The sequence below is a fragment of the Anomaloglossus baeobatrachus genome, chromosome 6 (assembly GCF_048569485.1).
Source record: "Anomaloglossus baeobatrachus isolate aAnoBae1 chromosome 6, aAnoBae1.hap1, whole genome shotgun sequence".
Lineage (NCBI taxonomy): Eukaryota > Metazoa > Chordata > Amphibia > Anura > Aromobatidae > Anomaloglossus > Anomaloglossus baeobatrachus.
In genome coordinates this window covers 468,113,320-468,133,346 of record NC_134358.1, presented here as the reverse complement: position 1 = coordinate 468,133,346, position 20,027 = coordinate 468,113,320, and the positions used below count along the sequence as shown (strand labels likewise).

Sequence of the window (20,027 nt, the reverse complement as noted above, 5' to 3'; positions counted from 1 at the left end):
GGCCCACTCGGCCTCATCAGTTCTCCTGTCCCTTGGCCGGGGCCCACTCGCCTTTATAGTTCTGCTGCCCCCGGCCGAGTTCCGGGGACCACAGTCCTCGGCAGCAATCTGCGGCGCCGTCACTTTAAGGCGCGCAGACATCCTGTTTTGAATTTCATCTGTGGGCGGAGCTACCGCCTTCTCAGTCCCACAGATGGAGGCGAGCTTCTGTCCGGCGCTGTGTGGGCCCCCTCTCCACCGTGACCTAATCGGGTAAATGCCCTCCCCGCCTCCCCATTATGGGCCCCGGTGAGCTGCTTCTAACCCCCCAGATGTATGCCCTGCCAATCCCCCCCCCGCCGATGCCGCGGGTGCTGTACCCGCCGAGCCGCGGGTGCAGGCCCCACAGAGCAGCAGAGTTGTGTGTATTTGTCTGTATGTAGCAGAGTTGTATGTGTTTGTCTGTATGTAGCAGAGTTGTATGTGTTTGTCTGTATGTAGCAGAGTTGTGTGTGTTTGTCTGTATGTAGCAGAGTTGTGTGTGTTTTTCTGTATGTAGCAGAGTTGTGTGTGTTTGTCTGTATGTAGCAGAGTTGTGTGTGTTTGTCTGTATGTAGCAGAGTTGTGTGTGTTTGTCTGTATGTAGCAGAGTTGTATGTGTTTGTATGTAGCAGAGTTGTATGTGTTTGTCTGTATGTAGCAGAGTTGTGTGTGTTTCTGTATGTAGCAGAGTTGTGTGTGTTTGTCTGTATGTAGCAGAGTTGTGTGTGTTTGTCTGTATGTAGCAGAGTTGTATGTGTTTGTCTGTATGTAGCAGAGTTGTATGTGTTTGTCTGTATGTAGCAGAGTTGTGTGTGTGTGTTTGTCTGTATGTAGCAGAGTTGTGTGTGTTTGTCTGTTTGTAGCAGAGTTGTGTGTGTTTGTCTGTTTGTAGCAGAGTTGTGTGTGTTTGTCTGTTTGTAGCAGAGTTGTGTGTGTCTGTTTGTAGCAGAGTGTAGTACCATTGTTTCAGTCCAGTTGTGGCTTTATACAGCAGGGAGGAGCATTCCTTGCTGTACTAAGTGAACATTGGAGCGATTGATCTGTCAATGGCCCTTTAAAAACATATTGTACGGCTCTCGCGGAATTAAAATTAACATGTTGCAATCAAAGCAGACTTTTTTTCATTTGGGAGCGGGGTAGTCTTATACAGTGAGTATATCCCAAATTCTATATTTTTAGGGCAGAAGTTGGGGGTCGTCTTATACGCCCAGTCTTATACGCCGCCATATACGGTAAATGACCAATTGGAACCGCTGCACAAACATTACTGTTATGTAGGAGAACACATTTCAGATTCCATTTAGAGCTGTCAAGAAATAGCTGCCATTCTGTTGGACTGCAAGTGGTAACACATGGCTGGCTGAGAAGACTGATATAAATCATTCAATTTGGGTTGGCTAAACTGCTGAGGGGTTAATGACTGCTTGGCATTAGTGTCACGTCACCGCCGGAGTCTGCTCCAGCGACTTCTGCTCCGATCGCCAGGCGACGCCGTGTTCCTGCCGTGGATGGTGCTGGTGATGGGAGAGTAGTCGATGCCAGCGGCATCGGTGGGCACAGGCTCCGATCATCCACTGGGCTGGGTTATCTTGGGATCTGCAGTACCACTGGCTGACTGTGGGTGGCATGTCTTCCAGCTGAAGTTGCCAGCGTTCAGCTACAGCCAATGGGAAGACACCACATCCTTATTCCCCATCCTGTCACATGAGCACTGCCAGAGATAGTTCTGATTTTCCTGGCTCCTGTTACATCCTATTCTGTTTGGTTATTCCTGTGTGCTGACTTCTGCGTGTTTCCTGACTACCCACCTGCCTACTGTTTCTGTACCTCGCTGCCCGATCTGGATTTGACCTCTGCTACGTTTGCTGACTACGTCATTGCCTGCCGATTCTGTCCCTGTTCCGCAATTCCTGGTTTGACCCTGCCCGACTACTACTCTCATCGGACTGCAGCCTTCCACAGGTAGGGATCACCAGAGCCCTGTGTAATTCCAAATCCCTGTATAGGGGTTAAAGGGTTTCAGGGTTCTGGGGGTCCTGCTTGGTGAGTGGCTTCCCTCTAGCCTCCCCATTACAGCCCATCTGAGTCTGTGGATCCAGGCAGGCGTTACAATTAGAAGAAGAAACTTCAAATTCTATATTTATTTCCTCATGCTTCTTATCAAAATACATTTTATCACCATGTTCACTCTCTTCGTCTTTACAAGAAATAAAACCATTAAAAACTGTAACCAGGAATGTCTGAGTGTGGGATAGGTTATATTACTAAAGGAATATTAGGATATACGATCATATGCTGTTTTTTCTTGCCGATGGCCTTTGTGTGGATCAGCCAGAAATAAGAGTCACCGCTGTGTTCCTTAGGTTCACTCTAAACCATGGGAATACCAAAAGGCATTCCTTTGCATTTTTCTTTTGTCCAGTCACAAATCATTTCCTCACAATTATGGCACACAATATGAGAAGCCCAATTCTTGTTTTGATTGAGGGGAACTTAAAAATAGGCAATATATGCACGTGTCACAAATGAAGAAATATTATGCCTCATATATAAACAGAAGTTGTCAGGACTATTCTTACATTAACGCCTTCTTGTGGAATCCATGATTCAATCTAAAAACAAAATAAGGGGGTGTTTTTATCACATAATTTTTGTTACATTTCAAAACAACTACAATTATGTAAAAGTGATGTTTGTAAAAAATTATAAAGGCTCTGTCAGTAGATTGTACCTATGTTGTGTTAATGCTACTAATATAATAATTAATGCTCCTAATGCTACTCTACATGATCCTATATGTAGATTACACACCAAAACATGATGACAGGTCCTCTTTAATTGCCTTGTGGTTATCAATCCAAGAGTTGTTGCCCCTTAACTCCAATTTGAAACCAATGCATGCCATAAACTGTAACAAAAAGAAATTAAAATTGCCAAACAACTACAGCATGCATCAAAAACCGGATATATATACAGTACAGGCCAAAAGTTTGGACACACCTTCTCATCTCTAGAACAACTATTAAGAGGAGACTTTGTGCAGCAGGCCTTCATGGTAAAATAGCTGCTAAGAAACCACTGCTAAGGACAGGCAACACATAGAAGAGACTTGTTTGGGCTAAAGAACACAGGAATGGACATTAGACTAGTGTAAATCTGTGCTTTGGTCTGATGAGTCCAAATTTGAGATCTTTGGATCCAATTACCGTGTCTTTGTGCGACGCAGAAAAGGTGAACGGATGGACTCTACATGCCTGGTTCCCGCTGTGAAGCATGGAGGAAGAGGTGTGATTGTGTGGGGGGGCTTTGCTGGTGACACTGTTGGGGATTTATTCAAAATTGAAGGCATTCTAAACCAGCATTTCAATTATATCATAAATATCATACAAATAATGAGCTAAACTCGTTAACCATGAATGCAATCAGAAACCAAGTTTCAAAGAGTATAAAAGCTCTTAATTTTATTACAATTAGATTAAAATACGGAACATTAACAATATTATATTGATATAAGTAAGCAAAAAATCGCCAATTCATAGGTCTAAGACCCAAAATATCATTATATAGAAAAATGTTTTATTTATTATAGTATATAATCGCAATTTTAGATGTTTTATTCCAAAATTGAATATTACTACCATCTAGTGGTGAAAAAATGTATTGCATGTAGCCTCTATCCAATGTCATCAGCTTTAAAAAAAAATCTAATAAAGTAGAGCTGTTAAAGTGCATACAGTAATAAATAACATTAGTACATCTGCACTATCAAGGAAATTCAAAGGATATATTATAGAACAATACAATGACATTGATATAAGGCTACTTACTGCATATAGGCATGTGCCTCCTGAAGAAGTTATAGCACGAAACACGTGTCGAGGTTACAAGGTCTATCCAAATACCGCTCTGCAGTAAGTAGCCTTATATCAATGTCATTGTATTTTTCTACAATATATCCTTTGAATTTCCTTGATAGTGCAGATGTACTAATGTTATTTATTATTGTATGCACTTTAACAGCTCTACTTTATTATTAGAATTTTTTTAAAGCTGATAACATTGGATATAGGCTACATGCAATTAATTTTTTCACCACTAGATGGTAGTAATCAATTTTGGAATAAACCACATCTAAAATAGCGCTTTATATATTCTAATGAATAAAACAAAATTTCTATATAATGCTGGTATATTTTGGGTCTTAGACCTATGAATTGGCGATTTTTTGCTTACTTATATCGATATAATATTGTTAATGTTCTGTATTTTAATCTAATTGTAATAAAATTAAGAGCTTTTATACTCTTTGAAACTTGGTTTCTGATTGCGTTCATACTTAACCAGAATGGCTACCACAGCATCTTGGAGCGGCATGCTATTCCATCCGGTTTGCGTTTAGTTGGACCATAATTTATTTTTCAACAGGACAATGACTCCAAACACACCTCCAGGCTGTGTAAGGGCTATTTCACTAAGAAGGAAAGTGATTGGGTGCTATGCCAGATGACCTGGCCTACACAGTCACCAGACCTGAACCCAATCGAGATGGTTTGGGGTAAGCTGGACCGCAGAGTGAAGACAAAAGGGCCAACAAGTGCTAAGCATCTCTGGGAACTCCTTCAAGACTGTTGGAAGACCATTTCCGGTGACTACCTCTTGAAGCTCATCAAGAGAAAGCCAAGAGTGTGCAAAGCAGTAATCAAAGCAAAAGGTGGCTACTTTGACGGATCTAGAATATAAGACATATTTTCAGTTGTTTCACACTTTTTTAAGTATTTCATTCCACATGTTTTCATTCATAGTTTTGATGTCTTCAATGTGAATCTACAATTTTTAGAGTTATGAAAATAAAGAAAACTGTTTGAATGAGAAGGTGTCCAAACTTTTAGTCTGCAAATAAGAAAGCCGCGGAGACACCATCACGTGTTTCTCAACGCTGGCAGGAAACTAGCCAGGTCTTTCACCGGGAAAGAACAACCACGGGAAGGGCAGTCTCCAGTCAAGGAGACCACCTATACCAAACATGGTATCCATCCACAGACAGCCGTTTCGGGGTATTTGCCCCTCATCAGTGTGGAGTAGGAATCTGGCTAGTGGGGGCAATGCCTAGTAAAAGACTACTTAAGCAAGCATTGTTGACCTTAGGGAGATCAACATATCCACTGCGGAGACACCATCACGTGTTTCTCAACGCAGTGATTCTAGAGCATTGCCCCCTGGGAAAGTGCAAAGTATACATGTTTTCATTCATAGTTTTGATGTCTTCAATGTGAATCTACAATTTTTAGAGTTATGAAAATAAAGAAAACTGTTTGAATGAGAAGGTGTCCAAACTTTTAGTCTGCACTGTAATATATATATATAATATATATAATCTCTTCTAAAACCTCATGCAACAAAAAATGAAAAACAAATTGTTGCCCAGTGTTATAGCCAATGAAAACCCAAAGTTCATTATCACAGAAAATTAGAATAATTAACACAAAGCACCTTCAAAGCCTTCCATTCAAAATGGTCCCTTAGTCTGGTTCAATAAGCTACACACTCGTGGGGAAAACTGCTGACATGACAGATGTCCAGAACGCAGTCATTGACACAAGGAGGGTAAGCCACAAAACCTCATTGCTAAAGAAGCTGGCTGTTCAGAGTGCTGTATCCAAGCATATTAATAGAGATTTGAGTGGAAGAAAAAATTGTGGTAGAAAAAGGTTCACAAACAATTGGGATAACTGTAGCCTTGATAGGATTGTTAAAAAGGGCCATTCAAACACTTGTGGGAGATTCACAAGGAGTGGACTGCTGCTGGAGTAAGTGCTTCAAGAGCCACCACACACAGGATATGGGCTACAACTGTCACATTCCTTGTGTCAAGCCACTCATGACAATAGACAACGCCAGAAGCATCTTACCTGGGCCAAGAAAAAAAGAGCTGGACTGTTGCTCAGGTGTTGGTTTCAGATGGAAGTAAATTTTGCATTTCATTTGGAAATCAAGGTCTCAGAGTCTGGAGGAAGAGTGAAGAGGCCACAGTCCAAACTGCTTGAGGTCTAGTGTGAAGTTTCCACAATCAGTGATGGTTTGGGGAGCCATCTGCTGGTGTAGATCCACTGTGTTTTATCAAGACCAAAGTCAGCGCAGACGTCTACCAGGAAATTTTAGAACAAGCTTTTTGGTGATGGAAATTTCATTTTCCAGCAGGACTTGGCACCTGTCCACACTGCCAAAAGTACCAATACCTGGTTTTAGAACCACACTATAACTGTGCTTGATTGGGCAGCAAACTCACCTGACCTAAACCCCATAGAGAATCTATGGGTTATTGTCAAAAGGAAGATGAGAGACACCAGACCCAAGAATGCAGATGAGCTGAAGGCTGCTATCAAAGCAACCTGTGCTTCCATAACACCTCAGCAGTGCCACAGGCTGATTGCCTCCATGCCACACTGCATTGATGCAGTAATTCATGCAAAAGGAGCCCTGACCAAGTAGTGAATGCATTTACTGTACAGACTTTCAGTAGGCCAACATTTACATAGTTACATAGGTTGAAAAAAGACCTAGGTCCATCTAGTTCAACCTTCCTCCACCAATTCTACATTTTGTCCCTAAGTCTCCTATAACCGACAATGTTGTGTGTACTGATGAAATCATCCAGCCCTTTTTTAAAAGCTGCTATAGTATCTGCCATTACTACCTCTTGTGGTAAGGCATTCCACAGTCTGACTGCTCTAACTGTAAAGAACCCTTTCCTATTTATCTGCTGGAATTGCTTTTCTTCCACTCGCAGTGAATGCCCCCTGGTCCTTAGTACTGTCTTTTGGAAGAAATAAGTCATGTGCCAGTCCTTTATATTGACCACACACATATTAATACATATAAATGAGATATCTTCTGAAACGTTTTTTTTGTAAGCTAAACATATCTAACTTTTTCAACCTCTCATCATATGGGATGCCTTCCTTATAATAGTCTATTTAGCCGCCTTAGAACTGACTCTAACGTTTGAATGTCCTTTTTAAAATGTGGAGCCCAAAACTGGATCCCATATTCTAGATGTGGCCTTACAAGTGATTTATAGAGGGGTAACAATTACGTTGAGATCACAGGATCTAATCTCTCTTTTTATACACACTAAAATCTTGTTTGCTTTAGCAGCTGCTGCTTGACATTGAGTGCTGCTGCTCAGCTTATTTTTAATAAAAATACCCAAGTCCTTCTGTTCTGTAGTCCTGAGTTTACTTCCATTTAATGTATATGCAGCAATAGGATTACTCTGTCCTAGGTGCATTATTTTTCATTTATCAACATTAAATCTCATCTGACAAGTATCTGCCCATTCTGACATCTTATCCAGATCTTTTTGTAATATTATACTATCAATGTCAGTTTCTAATATCCTACATAGTTTGGTGTCCTCAGCAAAGACTGACACTTTACTATCAATCCCACCCACAAGGTCATTAATAAAGAGATTAAAAAAAAATCAGTCCTAGCACAGATCCCTGCGGCACCCCACTTCTGACTATAGCCCATTTAGAGAATTTACCATTTATGACTACTCTTTGTTTCCTATCTTTTAGCCAATTCCTTACCCAGTTGCATATAGTTTCCCCTAGTCCTTGCTTCTGAAGCTTTAGTATAAGGCTATTATGTGGTAAATTATCAAATGCCTTTGCATAATCCAAATAAATCACATCAGCTGCATTACCAATATCCAGATTTGCACTTACTCCCTCATAGAACCCCAACAGGTTGGTTAGACACGACTTATCTTTCATGAATCCATGCTGTGTCAATTATTATATTATTTTCTGTAATATATTTTTGCATGTCATCCCTTATAATGCCCTCAAACACTTTGCATACTGCTGATGCCAGTGTTACTGGACGGTAGTTGCCTGGATCCACCCTCTTACCTTTCTTAAATATCGGTACCACATCAGCAATCCTCCAATCCTAAGGCACTAACCCTGTTACAAGCGAGTTTAAAAACATGAGATACAGTGGTCTGTTGATTACGGAGCTCAAGTCCCTCAATATTTTTGGATAAATGCCATCTGGCCCTGGGGATTTTCTGAGTTTAAAGGGAACCTGTCATCAGAAATTTACCTGTAAACCTAAAAGTTTCCCCCTCTGCAGCTCGTGGGCTGCATTCTAGCAAGCTTCCTATAGTTTTTGTGGCCCCTTTTATACCAAAATAAATACTTTATAAACTTGTACCTTTTCGTATGCAAATTTTGTAAATCGTCCATGGGGGCGGGCTCTCTGGGATCCGTTGCTGTTCCTCCAGCAGATTTATGCCGCCCCCGAACGCTGAATTTCAAACCTCAGGATGCCGCCCCTGGGCGCCCGTGGTCCCGCGCATGCGCTGTGCGACTGTAGCAGTGCCGTGCACTGTGTGCACGTGTGACCGCTGGTGACGCTTTGCGCGAGCACGAAGTTATGGGCGGCGCTGTGAGTGTCATCAGCAAGTGCCGCCCATAACCTCGTGACCGCACTTTCCCCTTTGCCTCCTGCGTTCTGCGCAAGCGTCTCCTCGTAACCTGTGGTGGCCTGATCCGCTCCTCCCATCTATTTCCTGCTGCAGGGCAAGATGGGAAAGGTGACGTCGGATCATTTGGCCAGCGCTTGCGCAGAACGCAGGAGGCAAAGGGGAGAGCGCGGCCACGGTATTATGGGCGGGCACTTGCGATGCATTCACAGCGCCGACCATAATATCGTGCCCGCGACCACGTCACCAGCAGTCCTCGCGTGCACGGGACCTCGGGCGCTGTGGGCGGCGTCCTGATCTATGAAATGAAGCAATGGGGGACGGCGTAAACCAGAAGGAGGGACAGTAACCGACACCACACGGCCCGCCCACATGGACGATTTACAAGAATTGCAGGCAAAAAGGTACAACTTTATAAAGTGTTTTATTTGGTTTAAAAGGGGGCACAAAAAGTACAGGAAGCTTGCTAGAATGCAGCCCACGAGCTGCAGAGGGGGAATCTTTTAGATTTAAAGCTCAATTTCTAATGACAGGTTCCCTTTAAAATCATTTTTCAGTTGGTCTTATGTAATATTCTAATTTTCTGAGCTAATGACTTTTGGATTTTCATTGGTTGTAAGCCATAATCATCAACATTAACAGAAATAAACACTTGAAATAGCTCACTCTGTAATGACTCTATATAATATGAGTTTCACTTTTTGTATTGAATTACTGAAATAAATTAACTTTTTGATGATATTCTAGTTTATTGAGACTCACCTGTGTAACAGAGATACAAAAAATAATAAAGACACTTTAAAAGCATTAACATTTAACTTACAATATATAATTATTTAATTATATTTTTGTTTTTTTTAGATGCCATTACTAGAAAGGAAACTTCAAAATGAGTTGTCTCCTACTTCAAGAGTGATTGCTTGCCGTTTTCCTTTTCCAAATTGGATCCCAGACCACATTTCAGGACATGGAATAGATACTGTATGGGTTTATGACAAGAAGATATCGAAGGATAGTAGTATTAAAGCATCAATGCTGAAATTAAAAACCATGGAAGAACTGAACATTTAGACACAGCATGGTTTTAAAAGTAATCTGTCGGCTGGATTTCAGACGCCAAACCATTTATATACGCATTTCGCTTTTTCAAAGTCCAGTCCAGCAATACCTTTAAATGGCCAGTGTATCTTCCATTCCTGAGAAATCAGCCACAGGATAAGTGATAAGTTATATATTAGTTGAGTTTAGACTGCTGCATCCTCAATTAAATGCCAGTATGGGCACGTTTAGCCCTGTTATGATGGAGCAACAATGCACATGGTCTATTTTTTTCTCTATGGGATTGCATATTGCAGCAGGTGGCTTTTTCCTGTAGTTCCGTATTTAAAAAAAAGAAAAAAAAAGTAAAAAAAGTAGAGAGGCATACATACCCATTCTAGCTCCATTTTAAGGGGGAACAAAATGCCCCATTCTGCTGATTTTTTGAGTCCCAGTAACTAGACTTCCACTGATAAATAAGTAATCACCTATTTGTAGAATAGGTGATACCTTCATTTTGAGTGAAAACCCCTTTAACCCTAGAACGCGCAAGCATAAAAATCTACCATAGAAAACAAATGAGCTAGCAGGCCTGCGAGGCCCCAGGTATGCGTTCTAGGGATAAATGCCCAATCCTTTTGATGCAAATAAGACTCAGGGTGGCTTTACATGCTGCGATATCCGGCCCGATATCGCTAGCATGCGACCCACCCCCATCGTTTGTGCGAAACTGGCATATCGCTGCCCGTCGCGCACAAAATCTGGCACCCCGTCACACATACCTGCATAGCGACGTTGCTGTGACCGGCGTACCGCCTCCTTTCTAAGGGGGCAGTCCGTTCAGCGTCACAGCGACGTCACTAAGCGGCCGCCCAATGAAAGCGGAGGGGCGGAGATGAGCGGGACGTAACATCCCGCCCACCTCCTTCTTTCCATATTGTGGCCGGAGGCAGGTAAGGAGATGTTCCTCGTTCCTGCGGCGTCACATGTAGCGATGTGTACTGCCGCAGGAACGAGGAACAACTTCGCCCGTGCGACAGAAGCGATAACTGGCAGCGGACCCCCATGTCAACGAGGAGCGATTTTGGACGTTTTTGCAACGATCCAAAATCGCTCCTAGGAGTCACACGCTACGACATCGCTACAGCGGCCGGATGTACGTCACAAAATCCGTGACCCCAATGAGATCGCTGTAGCGAAATCGTAGCGTGTAAAGCCCGCTTCAGCCAGAGGTTTCTGGCAGCATATTTTTCCCTAGACAACCTTTTCAATTTCTAAGAAAAAAGTTTAAAAGTTTCAGGAGATACTTGTGTTTTTTCTTTCTTAGTCAAAAACGAAATCCTGACATGAATCATTGTAGATTAGTGAATCCTTATACGTTTTTACAATATGTGACTTGCAAGCTATTTATTATTGTTAAAATATCCTAACCTATTTCTGTGGTCCCCATATAAACAGATTAGGAGGCTAATCCTTCTAAATAACCTATTAATTTATGTTCAGTGTTCATAGGACATTTGTGGCATATACAGAGAATAAATATCTGATACATACGAGTCCAATCTCTTGACCCAAAATCATATTTCAAAGATATTGCCGGGCTGTATAACCCTATAGCTGATTCTATCAATAGCAACTTCATCATTTAGAAGACTGTGAGAAGGAGGGGGCTACCTTTAGTTTCCCCGTGATGAGATTGCGGGGTACCAATGATTGTCATGGCAAAGGAGGGTAAAAATATAACCTCCAGGGGGCGTGTCCTGGCTATGGAGGAGTGAGGACGTGTTTGTCTCAGCTCCTGCCACCGGACTACATTACTGACAATTAAACCAGCCCAAGAGCCTGGAAGAAAAGGATATGCAGCGCAGGTGAAGGGAGAGCTCCCAGGGGCCCAGCAGAGGAGCGTCACGGACAGAGGAGAAGGGAATTAGAGGCTTCCTTACCGGGCCGAAGCAGAGGACAGCACTGCAGACATCTCCCAAGATGGAGAGGCAGGGGAAGCCCCAGCAGCAGCAGAGACAGAGGGAGTAAACCACCCGGGCAGTGGAGGAGAGGCAGCTGATAACCCCAGACAGCCAGTATACAAGGTCTCAGGTCCGACACGCGGGAAGAATGCATGTTCTTAGGAACCCGACTGATATGCCATCGTTTGCTGCAGCCCTGGACATTCCGTTGGTGCCTATAGAGGAATGGCCGGTGTTTCCAATGGGGGTATGGGGTGCTGCCCCAGATGGTGATCGGATGCGTGGCCCTCGAAGAGGAAGACCAGTCTGATGTTTAAGGAGTTATTGGTTTATAAACAAAAATTCATTGGGTTGTTTCTCAATAGAATGTACCTCCCAGTTTTGCTATAATTTTTTTTGCCAGGGGGATTGTCTTTCTGATTATGAGGGGGGGGTTCCCTCCCGCCTTCCTGGAAGAGGGGGCGGGGGGCACCCCCTTACGGTGTATAGCACATTATTCTCTCTAGACCTTGTGCCCTCACATTATATAGGGCTCTGGCTGACAAACTAAGTTGAATAATTGCTTATTGTTAGTCCGGGGCAGGGGGCTCCTTTGTAGAAAGTTCCCTCCCTGATTGGGATAACACGCCATAAAAGAGTGGCGTAGTCTCACCATCCCTAGGTTAGACAGTTTGGTATTCTCTTATACTTATACAGTTACTTTTAGTCTTTTTAGACCCGACGTTAGGGTCTTGTTGTGACCTTGCAGGCGGGAGGCACTCTGACCTCCTTGCCTTTGGTTTCTACTGCTTTGTTGGTAGTTTCTTTTGTATTCTCGACCTTCTTACCTCTTCTCTTCTCTTTCCCTGCTCTTCCTATCCTACTTGCCTGCACATCTCTCTCTCCCTCCCTAATCCCCGAACCTATCCCTAGAGTCCCCACCGTTCCTCCGCATTAGAATGACGCAGATTAATTGGGGTTCACTAAATGTGAGGGGACTTAATGTCCCGCAAAAACGCTCCCAGATATTTTTTGACATGCACAAAAAAAGAGTCCATATACTATTGATCCAAGAAACACATTTTAAAACGGGCCACCTCCCCATCTTTAGAGACAGATATTACACTAACTGGGTCCACAGTTCCAACCCAGAGTCAAAATCCAAGGGAGTGTCCATAGGCATCCATAAGTCCCTAGTGCACACAGTTCTAGATACACGGGTGGACACGGAGGGAAGATTTATATTCCTGAAAATTAATGTTAACTCATCCATCTTTACCATTGTCAATTGGTATCTACCGAATAGAGATCCGGCGACGACCTGCTCCTCTCTCCTATCATCAATGGATGAATTCGCAGAAGGGACCGTGATCGTGGGCGGTGATTTAAACTTCACTTTGGACCCTAAGGTAGACACAACGTCGGGACATAACTTTCTCTCAATAAGGAAACTAACGAAGGTTAAACGTTGTATACAGGAACTCAGATTAGTGGATGCATGGAGAACACTACACCCAGTAGACCGTAACTACACATATTTTTCCCCGGCTCACTCTTAGTACAGCCGCATAGACCTATTCCTTGTAAGTCAGAAGGCCCTGACATGGCAGATACAGGCCTCTATAGGCAGTATCTCTTGGTCAGATCATGCCCCCATATTTTTGAGCCTCACTATGCCGGATGGGCCTGGGAGGCCGTGGTCTTGGCGGTTGAATGATAGTCTGCTGAGGGACCAGGGATGCTTGAAAGACCTGCAGAACACAATAGATGAATTCTTGGAGATACACTCAGGAGACACTACTACCCTACCTGTTCAATGGGAGACACTAAAGTGTGTGTTGAGAGGGATTCTGATCAAACATGGGGCTAGGATTAAGAGGGAGAGAGCCCAAACTATTCTGTCTCTACTTCAGAATATTTCAGACCTAGAGAAGATCCATAAGCAGACATTATCCCCGGTGACACTGACAGAGCTAGTTAAAAACAGAGAGGAACTTAAATCCATTCTGGACCGACAATACGAGCGCCACAGGAATAGACTAAAAAGATTTATGTATGAATATGCGGACAAATGTGGCAGACCACTAGCTAGGTTATTACATCCGAGGGGGGTCCCCAGTCACATCCCTACGATCAAAAAATCGGACGGCCTTTTGACTCAGAACCCAATCCACATAGCGGAGCAGTTTCAAAAATATTATAGTGACCTTTACAACATAAGGGGCAAATTTGGGGATATGCCACAAGAAGCTTTGGAGACTAAAATAAATGATTACATACTTAAAACAGCCCTGCCGACTATACCCAATACTGAGGTTGAAAACCTAGAAGCAGACTTTACAGAGACAGAAGTGGCATCTATTATCAGGGATTCTCCCTCAGGCAAAAGCCCAGGTCCGGACGGGTTTACCCCCAAGTTCTATAAAATTTTTCAGACTCAGTTATCCCCGTTCATGACCAAAGTATTTAACTCCATATCTGAAAACTCCCAGTGGGTAGCGCAGTCTCTTGAAGCACACATATGTGTTATCCCCAAACCGGGAAAGGACCACTTGCTGGTTACAAATTACAGACCCATCTCACTGAATAATTTAGATTTGAAATTTTTCTCTAAAGCACTTGCCAACAGACTTGCCCTGTCCCTGCCTGGGATAATACATACGGACCAGGTGGGATTTGTAAAAGGCCGGGAGGCACGGGACAACACCAACAAATTGTTCCTCCTGATGGCTCGGTCGAGGGCTCAGTCTCTCCCCATGTGTTTACTTTCAGTGGACGCGGAGAAGGCCTTCGACCGGGTCAGTTGGAGCTTTATGATGGCAGCCTTGAGACAGGTGGGTTTGGGTCAGAATTTTTTGGGTAGAATTGCGTCCCTGTATACGTATACGAGACCCTGAGCAAAAGTGAGGACAAATGGGTTTCTATCATCATCCTTTCTGGTCCACAATGGAACGAGACAGGGATGTCCACTGTCGCCCCTCTTATACGTCATAGTCATGGAGCACCTTGCGGTCGCCCTGAGAAACAACACAAGAATCCACGGGATAGAGGCGGGTGGGGAGAACCGTAAGCTGGCTCTATTCGCGGATGACCTTCTCATGTTCATTTCCCAACCACACATATCCTTCCCGTCCTTGCTCAAGGAGTTTGAAGAGTTTGGCAACTTAAGCAACTTCAAAGTAAATTTTTCCAAATCAGAGGCCATGAACGTGACTTTATCGGCAGAAGACCTTGCGAGAGTATCACAAAATTTCCCTTTTAAGTGGCAACCGTCAGTTTTAAAATATCTGGGAGTTATGGTACCTAGGGATCCAGCAAAAATTGTACATCACAATTTTTTCCCCTTATTAGAAAGGACAATCAGGGACTTAAAGAAATATGACAAAAAGAGATTGACGTGGTTTGGGCGTATAAATGCGATAAAAATGGATGTGTTACCGAGGTTCCTGTTCCTGTTTCAGACAATACCCATACAGCTACCGCTAAGTTACTTCTCCAAGATCCGGACAGCTTTGTCTGGGTTTGTCTGGGGGAACAGGAGACCCCGAACAGGAATTAAAACTCTGACCAGACACAAAAGTGACGGGGGGGCGGGGATCCCAAATTTTCAATTATATTACAAGGCAGCTATCCTAACGAGATTACTGGACTGGCATTTTAATGGTAATTCGAAACAATGGGTGGTGATTGAACAGGATGTGGTGGGAACTCCCTTACATTTACTGCCATGGTTAGAGAAAGAAAGTAGGATCCAGATAGCGAAAGGAATGGAGTTCACGCGGACAGCGATGGGGATGTGGGATGGAGAGATAAAAAAGGGATCTCTCTCTCAGGAGGAGGACCCACTTACCCCCGTATTCGGTAATAAGAAGTTCCCCCCAGGACTCCACTCCCATAGATTCGGGGGATTTACTCGGGCGGATGATACTCGTTTTTGTCACGTGCTCCAGGGACACACCCTACCAACTTATACTTCCATGCAGGCCACAGGGAGAGAGATTTCCTGGATGGAATATATGCAGTTGAAATCTTTCCTCTCGTACCAGGACAGGGAGAGAAGGATGAGGACACCCCCTACTCCTTTTGAGAAAATATTTTTTACAGGGGTCATCACCTGGACATGGCATCTCACTCATTTATAAAATGCTGAACCAGAGAAATAGGGTGGATAAACCTCACTTTGTCTGTAGGTGGGGAGAGGAACTGGGAGAGGATATTCCAGAGGACGATTGGAGCAGAGCGTACCTGTGGACCCACAAGCTTTCCTTGGCGTGCGCCGCTCAAGAGAAAAGTTATAAAATTCTCACAAGGTGGTACCATTACCCGACTAAATTACATGCTATATTTCCCTCTGTGTCTGATGTGTGCTGGAGGTGTGGCACAGACACAGATACAATGCTACACATATGGTGGAGCTGTACTAAGCTGCAACCCTTTTGGGACTCTGTGTTCTACCTGTACAAAAAGATGAGCGGAGGTGAAATAGAAAAATCCCCCCAGGTTGCTCTTCTTTCTATGCTCCCAGGAGCTATTAAAACACAAAAAAGGGACATGTTGCGATTTTGCCTGGCGGCTGCCCGTATGATTATCCCACGATTTTGGAAACAGACTAGATGCCCTACGGTGCTGGATTGGTTGGAGGAGATGACAAACCTCCAGAGAATGGAGGAGCTAACAGCAGAACTAAATGGGAACACAGAAAAATTTACTACAGTTTGGAGACCATGGATTATGTTCATGGAGTCCCCAGAGTTTGTGGAGAGTTTGGCGAGCTTTTTGAACTGAGAAACGGTGGGGAGTCTCATTCCTTCCCCCCCCTTTTTTCTTTTCTTTTCTTGCTTTCCCCCCTCTCCCCCCTTCTCTCTAATTTCCTCTTCTTTATGCTTGTATCTTTCCTCTTCTTTCTTTCTTTTCTGAACATTAATCTGCATTTTTCTAGTTTCATTTTTTATATGAAAAGATTTATCAATAATTCATAAGACAATAGACACACAAGGAGAATGAGTATATTAGGATACGGGAAGTCAAAAGAAGTGGGAATTCTGACCTATAGTTTATAAGTGGTTGTATGGTAATAGCACAAAGATAATTTGAAGAATTCCAAGAAATTTAGTAATGTAACAATTTCTGGATGTTATCCCGGCATTGAGAAAATGATGTTTATGTATTGTAATTGCACAAATGATATGTTTGTATGTTGACAACAGTTTCATCAATAAAACAGATTTTAAATAATCCTAAAAAAAAAAAAATATAACCTCCAGGTTTGTTTGCTCATTTGGCTATGCCATAACCAGGGTCTAACAGGCATCCTGTCATTGTAACTCTGACAGATGAAATATGCATTACAGTGTAACTATAACAGTAGATCAGTGATTAAACTGTAAAATGTTCAAGTCCCATGGAGAGACTGTTAAAAAAAAAAAAAATTGTAAAAATAATTAATTTAAAAAAAATCAAGAAAAAACTTTCGAACATAAATATGCATTTTTTTAATGTAATAACTGAAATAAACAAAAAAGTATACATATTTTTACATTCAGAATGACAGAAACTATAAAACTAAAATTGCAGTGGGAGGTGTCCTGAAGAAGTAAATCATGAAATGTGCTTTGGTACAGACGCACACATCCCTGCCTCATGTAAGCAATACCTTAAGCTTAAATCTGTCTAAACTTATATATCTGTGACCTCTCTGATCTTGGATTAGTTCAGGATAACTTGCTTGTTAAGTTGCTTACATATTCATTATGATGGCCATTTAAAATCTGCACTAGTCAATTTATTGTTTGTAAGTGCTTATGGATACGCCTCCATCGTAGTACTGACGTATAACAACACGCCCCCCTTTTACAATATGATTTAAACTATTGGTTGCAGACCTGTATATTAGCGGCAACATCCTCCCTACCTGACACGCCCCTCTTGAAAAAGCAGGCGTGAAACGTACGTCGGGGAAGAGGAGAGGTTCATTCACCGCTCAGGTAATGTGTCGTCTTTATGAAGTAATTTTACTTAAAGTTTTGAACTGTCAAAATTTTTCATTGGTTTAGTGTTTACCAGCCTCCTGCTATTGCAGGTTACTGCCGTGGCTGCAACCTGTGATCCGCTACTAATATCAGTAAATTATTTTGGCGTACAAATCCATCAGCTGATTAGTGAGCTGGAACCGGTCTATCTCCTATGTGTGAAATATACACTTTAAATTCAATCTAATTAGGGGAATTCCTTGGACCCTACTCACTTACCGGCTGATGTGACCAATATCACCGATTTTTGGATATTTTTTCATTCTATGAATTTTTGGTTGCAGACTTGGCATTTTTTCAATAGAATTGTAAGTGGTTATATCTCTTCAATCATGAGATGATTAAGTAAAAACTCTATATATTTTTCTATATCCAATGAATTTTTCTATATCCAACGAATTTTTCTGTATTCTTTGTAGACGAACTAATAGCGTTTATGCAACCTGAGCATTTCTTATAGATGTAATACCGACTCCTCTGTGGTGTGTTCCTCTGTTTGAATAAAAATGTCACAATAAAAATATTTTTGAATTTATTCTGAATTGTTGATGATTTTCTATAGCGTATTTTCATGTTTATACCCAGGTAGTTTTACCTTAGGGTCCTTTTGTTACGTAGTTGTTTCTTATGAAAGCTATTTGATCTCCTTTGGACATTGCGTTTTTCTAATTAACTTGCTTGTTAAGTTGCTTACATATTCATCATGATGGCCATTTAAAATCTGCACTAGTCAATTTATTGTTTGTAAGTGCTTATGGATAGTGATGGACAGACTCACGGATACCCGGGATCGGCAGGTCCAGCTGGGTTTAAAGAAATAAAAACAAAAAAAAAAAAAAAAAAATCTGGTTTAGGTAGGCCCGGAATTGATCCCAAATATCTGACTGGATGCCAGTCCCCATTTAAGTCTATGGCGATTCGAATCAGGCACTTACAAATTGTGGTAGAAGGGATACGGGGATTGGAGCAAGCGCTTTTTACTTACCAGTCTCCGCGCGGCTGTACACTGCTTCTGGGACCACTCATTCTCTCCATGCATATGCACTGCTGCTACTTCCACAGCCCGCACGTCTCTGGTGGAAGTCAGGCAGTGCCCCGACCACGAGTGGCAGCATGTCTGACTGCTTTCAATCACACACACTGTCTGCATCTAGATTGGTTTAAAAATAGATAAAATTTGCATAGGGTCCCCCCTTACTATGAAGCCCAACACAGATAATGCATACGGCTATAGGCTGCAGCCCCCAGCCGTGTGCTCATCTTGGCTTTCTATCAAAATTAGAGGAATGACATGTGGCCTTTTCTAAAAATTATTTAAATAAATAATTTTTTAAAACTATGTGCCATTCCTTTCAATTTTCATACCCAAGCATGATAAAGCCAACAATTAGTAGCTGGTATTCTCAGGCTGGGGAGAATCATGGTTATTGAGTGCCCACCAGCCTAAAATTAGCTGCGTGCAACATAGGCTGCAGACATGCTTAAATCCTTGCATATGTCTGCCGATCTGATCAGCAGACATGTGTGGATAACAGGCATGGGTGGATCTGAGCTCCACCTGTGCCTTTTAACCTCTTAGATTGCACTGTCAAACTCTGACAGCGCAGTCTAATGTGCTCCTGTGGGTATCTCACCGTTCCCCGCAGTTATCGGGTGCCCCGTGACGAGATCTCAGGGTGCCAATGGGTTGACATGGCAGTATGTGATCAGGTGATGACACCTGTCATTGCCATGACTCACTTCCTGTGAATGCCGGTAGAGAGCAGCACTCACAGGAGATCAGCATTTCTGCTGTACAGAGCGGTGCTGATGATGATGAAGAATCACTCTGATCAGGAGCAGCGGTTGGACAGTGTAATCATAAAGTCCCCTGGGGGACTGATATAATCAGTAAAAAAAAAAGTTTTAAAAAATAAAAAGAAAAAGTTTAAATCACCCACTTTTGCCCCACTGAAAATAAAATAGTAGTAATAATAAAAATACACATATTTTGTATGGGCGAGTTCAGAAATGTCCGATCTATCAAAATATAAAATTATTTAATCTGATCGGTACATGGCGTAGCGAGAAAAAAATTCCAAACGCCAAAATTATGGCTTTTTAATCACCACAACATTGCATTAAAATGCAATAACGTGGGGGCATGGCTTGACATGGCGCTGGCTGAACGCATACTGTAAGAGCTCCCTGCATCCGGTCTCCAACAGCATCTTAGACTCTGTGCACCCACTCAGATGAGGGGGAAAGCTGGCCTGCGCTCCCAGGGATCCGGCACCCCTGTCTCAGGCAAGCTGAAGGGGGATATTGCCCGATATATGGCCCCCACCCCCTCACCCTGGGGGAGACCAGCTCCATCCAGCATGGTGGAAGGGGAGGGACCTCGTGGCGTGTCCCGCCACAGGCAGTGAGGGGCTTCTTCTGTAGCCGCACCATTGGGAATGCTGGGAACACCACCACCACCTAAGGTAGCTGCTGGACCCCGTTCTGGAACTCCTCCTGCCCCTG

General features: G+C 42.8%; 1 protein-coding gene across 3 annotated transcripts in view; it reads left to right on the top strand.

The window, feature by feature from the left end:
• LOC142243409 (ATP synthase subunit C lysine N-methyltransferase-like) overlaps positions 1-12,602 on the top strand; it is a 104,260-nt gene extending 91,658 nt beyond the window's left edge. Inside the window, exon 6 of one of the 3 annotated variants that reach the window (XM_075315320.1) lies at positions 9,374-12,602. In XM_075315320.1, coding sequence (XP_075171435.1) covers positions 9,374-9,583 — 210 coding nt within the window. In that variant the 3' untranslated portion in view covers positions 9,584-12,602. The remainder of the gene's footprint in view (positions 1-9,373) is intronic. The other 2 variants (XM_075315319.1, XM_075315318.1) reach the window with 2 other exon arrangements.
• The last annotated feature ends 7,425 nt before the right edge of the window (positions 12,603-20,027 follow it).